The 5,658-nt window shown below is 44.6% G+C and overlaps 1 protein-coding gene across 1 annotated transcript; it reads left to right on the top strand.

Moving 5' to 3' along the window:
- Nucleotides 1-1,655: 1,655 nt before the first annotated feature.
- Nucleotides 1,656-4,783, top strand: SAT1 (spermidine/spermine N1-acetyltransferase 1). Its single transcript, XM_019433552.2, has 6 exons — nt 1,656-1,916; nt 2,147-2,198; nt 2,293-2,376; nt 3,815-3,916; nt 4,010-4,050; nt 4,176-4,783. The coding sequence occupies exons 1-6, from the start codon at nt 1,851-1,853 to the stop codon at nt 4,344-4,346; spliced, it is 516 nt and encodes a 171-aa protein (XP_019289097.1). The 5' UTR covers nt 1,656-1,850; the 3' UTR covers nt 4,347-4,783.
- The last annotated feature ends 875 nt before the right edge of the window (nt 4,784-5,658 follow it).

The following is a 5,658-nucleotide window of genomic DNA, read 5'->3' as shown; positions in this document are numbered from 1 at the left end:
TACAGGGTATTGCTAGCAAAGGCAGAGAATCACTTGTTGGATGTTTGAGGGGTCATTTGGTGATAGTCCAACCTTTCATTCTACAGACGGAGAGCGCTGTGGGACCCTTCTCTGTTTTCTCTTTGACTCATCCTGGAACCCAAGTAGGGCAGCCAAAGCAAGCCCTCAGAGGCTCTGTCTGGGAAGGTGGAATGTCAAAGAAAAACTACCTGCAAAAGGCTGAATACTTGTTCCAGTGGGTACAGTCAAGAAACAGCTATACTCTCATTCAACCGTTCTCAAACATTCTGCTCTTGGGACATTTAAAAATTACTGAAGAATCCAAAAAGCTTACCTTTGAAAATTCTATTAGACACAAGAATACACAAGCACACATTCCTTTAGTCGCAAGAGCAATGTCATCACACATTCTGTAAATTTGTAATTATTTCAAAATAAAAAGTTAAAGCAAAGGGGAAAAAGAAGCACAGAGGATGCAGCAAGTAAGGATTACAACAACTTTCAACAGCAATAGAAGCCAGAAGATAGTCTGATATCACCATGCTGTAAGAAAATAACTTTCAACCTCAAATTCTATAAGCAGTGAAATAAACCCTTCAAGAATTTTAAGATGAATTAAAGACATATGTAGACAAGCAAAACAGAAAAATTTTCAAAAGCAGATCTTGACTAAAAGAAATTGTAAAGAGTGTACCTCATGCAGGGGAAGTGGGTGTCCACAAGGAAGGTCAGAGATTTAAGAAAGAATAAGGAAAAAAATAAGAAAGAAAACAGTGTGTTAATTCTAAAAATTACAAATATAGAGGGGAAAAATTACTGAAGAACCCAAATAGTTTACCTTAGGAAATTCTAGGAAATCTACGAATATACAAGCATGGGGCACCTGGGTGGCTCAGTCTGACTCTTGATTTCAGCTCAGGTGACGGTCTCCTGGTTTTGTGAGTTCGAGCCTCGCATCTGGCTCTGCGCCGACAGTGCTGAGCCTGCTTGGGATTCTCAGCCTCCCTCTCTCTCTCTCTCAAAAAATAAATAAATAAACATAAAAAATAGAATATACAAGCACATATTCCATTAGTCATCAGAGCAGTGACTTCATCACACACACATCACGTCGCCTCTGGAAATTTTCAACAAGAATGAAAAAGACCAATGACGTCTTACTATTATTATGAAACCAATTTTGACACACTCTCTGACGGGATCTTGGAACCCACAGGTTCCCCAGAACCACACTTTGAGAACTGCTGCTCTAATCCTCAAGTTGCCCAAGGCTGGGTCTCCTGAGTTTCCTTTCCTGACCAGTGAAGGAAGAAACTGGAAAGTCACTAGCTAGGGACCACAAGAAGATCTCCTCTTACCCTTTTGCGAAGGTGCGTGGGGGACACGCAAGTTCCCATTTCGGGCTTCCGGGAAGGTTTCGAGAGGCGTCGGTAGAGGGCGCCCCTAGAGAACCCCGTGGCTCGCCTCGCTGCCCGCGCCCGCGCCCGCGCCCGCGCCCGCGCCCGCGCCTGCCGGATTCACACGGAGGCCCGGAAGAGAGGGCGGTGTCCGGAAGGGAGGGCGGTGTCCGGAAGAGGGGGGCGGTCGGAGCCTCATTGGACGAGGGGCCTCCGCCTCACAGCCGGAGGCGGGGCTTCTCCGCGCTAAAAAGCGGAGCGCAGCGGACACTCGAGTGTGCAGCGCTAGTCGCAGTCGGGGGAGCTTTTCCGTCGCTTGCAAAGGTTCGCCGGGTCATGGTGCCAGCCTGACTGAGAAAAGGACGCTCCCGGGAGACGAATGAGGAACCACCTCCTCCTGCTGTTCAAGTACAGGGGCCTGGTCCGCAAAGGGAAGAAAAGCAAAAGACGAAAATGGCTAAATTCGTGATCCGCCCGGCCACCGCCGCCGACTGCAGTGACATCCTGCGTCTAATCAAGGTAGCGGGAGGCCCGGGCCCCTCCTGGAGCGGGAGGTGGGGAGCGGCTCAGGCAGGTCCCCCTTTGTCCGCCAGCCACTTCCAGCCTTGGCCCGGCCGCTCCGGGCAGGATTCTGGGAGTGAATCTCCACCCCGCCCCGCCCACCCTGTTCCCTCTGAGCTGGTTAGGCCGGGGCCTCACTTAAAGTTTTCTTCTTCTCTTCTTCCTTTCTCCTATGTGCATCGCCCCAGGAACTGGCCAAATACGAATATATGGAAGAGCAAGTAATGTTAACTGAAAAAGGTAACGCAACTGTGGCAGGGCGGGGGAAGGGCGTCCGGTGCTTGTCATCTTCACCAAGGCCATCACTGTCTGTCCCTGCTGCCCCTTCTTGCAGATCTACTAGAGGATGGTTTCGGAGAGCACCCTTTCTACCACTGCCTGGTTGCAGAAGTGCCCAAGGAGCACCGGTCTCCGGAAGGTAACCACCCTTCCCTTCCAGAAGCCAAACACCGAGTGTTGTATAAAAACATAGTGTCTGTTGTGTAGAACCACTGACAACACAGGCCAAAGATACTTACTGAGCAATTGGCCAGAAATAATAGCGAGTGTCCAAACTACTGAGAAAAAAAAGTAGATGTGCTGCACATAATAGGGCAGGTTGAAAGAGCTGTTTAAGTAAGTATCAGTGCTGTGGAGACCCTGAAGAGTTTGAGCTGTTTAAGTAAGTATCAGAGTGCTGTGGAGACCCGGAAGAGTTAGGTATAATGTCGTTTGTTGTAATTCAGTTTCATAAATGGTTCTTGTTTGACCCTAACGTAACCTTTTTTTGTAATTGTGTTAAATCACATTTTTTTCTTTAATTTGTCCCAATCTTCAGGTTACAGTCTCTAGCTTCGCCATGTACATGGCCCTTCCGTGTACATGGATGGGCGGGGAGGTAACTAAAAGATCCTTTACACAATAAAGTAGATGATCATGATAAATGAGGTAAGGTCCTATTATCACACACTTAAAACACGGTAGATCAGAAACTCCAGTGTACTCGCTTCCTGTGTTTGCTCAGGACTATAAAACGGCTAGAAAGTTTAATTTGAAACCTTTGCCTCCATTTGAAATTACAGACACCCTATAAGAGGGAGTCAGATTGTTTTGTTTTGTTTTGTTTTGTTTGCTGGTCCCTGTTGACTGGTCAGAAGACAGAGCTAAAAAGGGAAGTTGTTTGGGTGGGTGCTTCGTTTTTTTCTGAAGTCTCTTCCCCAAGCTAGAAGAAACAAACGGAAAACATACGGGATGAGGTACTTTTCAGAGGTATGTGGATGTTACATAATACCTGTTTCTGGGTACCTCTGCTTCTTCTGGCTTAAAACTGGGGAGAGCAAATTGAAGATGTGCGAATTGGAAGGCAAGTTCTGAAATTAAACGTTACGCTTTTGGCCTGATGTCCTGACCTTAAGGAAGCAGAGTTTCTAAACTACAAATATTTATTATTCTGAACTGCCGTGTAAACCTGACTTATTCCCAAGTCAACATACCAATATATCGATAGGATGTGAATAATGTGTGTGTTTAGTTTTAAGACTATAGCAGTGTTGCTCTGGCAAGTAATGAAAGCATTCTCACTTCCTGAGTGTGAGATCCAGCAGATTGCAGAGTGGCCAGTCCACGATTTTAGCCTTGCTTCAGCTAGCTCTAATGTGTGCTTTTTGCAAATACATGTTCTCAGAACAGTGAGATCATCCAACAGTGGCCTGGACTGCACTAGCATAAAAATCAGGAAACAGTCCAGTTCAGTGGCTACTTATTTCTATAATACATGCATGTATATTTTTAAAAACCTATGATAGGCTTCTGATTTTGCAGCTACAGCTTTTATGGGTTGCTTTTTGTCCACATCTCATGTGATCCTCTTATTACAGGACACAGTGTTGTTGGTTTCGCCATGTACTACTTTACCTATGACCCGTGGATTGGCAAACTGTTGTATCTTGAGGACTTCTTCGTAATGAGTGACTATAGAGGTATGGCTCGGTTAAGAGGGGGGCGCTCTAAAGAGAAATCAGGGCTTCAAGTCCTAAAGATGACTTTGTAAACGGTACTTCTCTTTCTTTTAGGCTTTGGCATAGGATCAGAAATTCTGAAGAACCTAAGCCAGGTATGTGTTGGTTTTGGTTTCTGAATCCGTAAGGGTTACTGAATTATTTTAATGACTGATTCCGATTCGGGTCTTGGCAAGCAGGTGAAATGTCACTGAGTTTGTTTTGCTGTCTCTTGTAACAGGTTGCCATGAAATGTCGCTGCAGCAGCATGCACTTCTTGGTAGCCGAATGGAATGAACCATCTATCAACTTCTACAAAAGAAGAGGTGCTTCTGATCTGTCCAGTGAAGAGGGATGGAGACTCTTCAAGATCGACAAGGAGTATTTGCTAAAGATGGCAGCAGAGGAGTGAGGAGTGCTGGTGCAGAAAAATGACAGCTTCCATTCTATTTTAGATTAAATTCTCAACTGATCTTGCTTTCTATCCTGTTTGTAGTCGAATAATAGAATGAACACCCATTCCAAAGCTTTATTACCAGTGGCGTTGTTGCATGTTTGAAATGCGGTCTGTTTAAGATGGCAGTCTTGTATGCAGTTTGGAGTCAGATTTCTCCTTGAACATCTTTCGATAAACAGCAAGGTGGTGTGATCTTAATGTATATGAAAAAAACTTCATTCTTGTGAGTCATTTAAATGTGTACAATGTACACACTGGTACTTAGAGTTTCTGTTTTGATTCTTTTATAATAAACTACCCTTTGATTTAATCGGTATAAGCATTTTTACGAATCTTTCTCTTGACGTTTTTCTTGCTGTTGAATGCAAAATAAAAATGGCTAAGAAACCTAACTTTACAGTTGTTTAAAAACAGTTTTTAACCCAATTTAAAATGGTCACAAGCTGTTCTCAGAGTCTGGAAGGAAGCCAGTTGAATTTCATGGTTTTATAGGCAGCAGCATGTAAAATGACTTTACACTGGTAACACTACACTTGACCTGACAGATTTTTCAAGAGCTGAGAAACCAGGTTAGAAAGCGAGCCCACAACAAGCAAGCCCTTTTGTTACCCAAATAAAAGGTGGAAGCCCTTTTGTTACCCAAATAAAAGGTGGAGATGGGACTGGGAGCGTAGGGGGACACGTGCACATTGCCCGCAGCAACCTCCTCCCACACAAAATGCTACTCTGAGGGGAAAAGGGATCACTTTGCTAATCAGGAGGGAACCAACAATTTTACAGGGACTGCAAACAAAAAGCCTGGAGGTGGATGCAGGTACCAACCAGGGAAATTATCTGGAGGGCCAGTCTATGATACTGTGGGAACAAAGGGCTTTTTTGTGGACAATTTGCTTAAAACCACAGGTGGTGGTTGGGGGGGGGGGTAAACAAAAGCTTTCTCCAGGAATGAAAATGAAACTACCAAGAGCCATGAGGAAGAGACAATCTTAGATAAATATTACCCCCTTTTATTACTCCTTACATGGAGCTAAACTAAACCCAGCAAGTCCCCTAATAATGGAGATGGTAGTTGATAAGAACCACTGTGCTGATTTCCAAGATGAACGTTTTCCAAGTCCTCAGATAACCTGAAAAACAATGCTCTGTATCTTCTTTCTGGGTGCTCCAGGAAAGAAATCCCGGGCTACTCAGTCAAAGGGGGGTTTTGCCCTGCACCCCGTTTTAAGTCTGTTCTGGCTTCTAAATTAAAAGGCAGCCATATAAACAA

The sequence above is a fragment of the Panthera pardus genome, unplaced genomic scaffold (assembly GCF_024362965.1).
Source record: "Panthera pardus isolate Hobbes unplaced genomic scaffold, ASM2436296v1 HiC_scaffold_27, whole genome shotgun sequence".
Taxonomy (NCBI): domain Eukaryota; kingdom Metazoa; phylum Chordata; class Mammalia; order Carnivora; family Felidae; genus Panthera; species Panthera pardus.
Note: the sequence above shows the minus strand (reverse complement) of the source record. Positions and strands in the feature narration are given on the sequence as shown.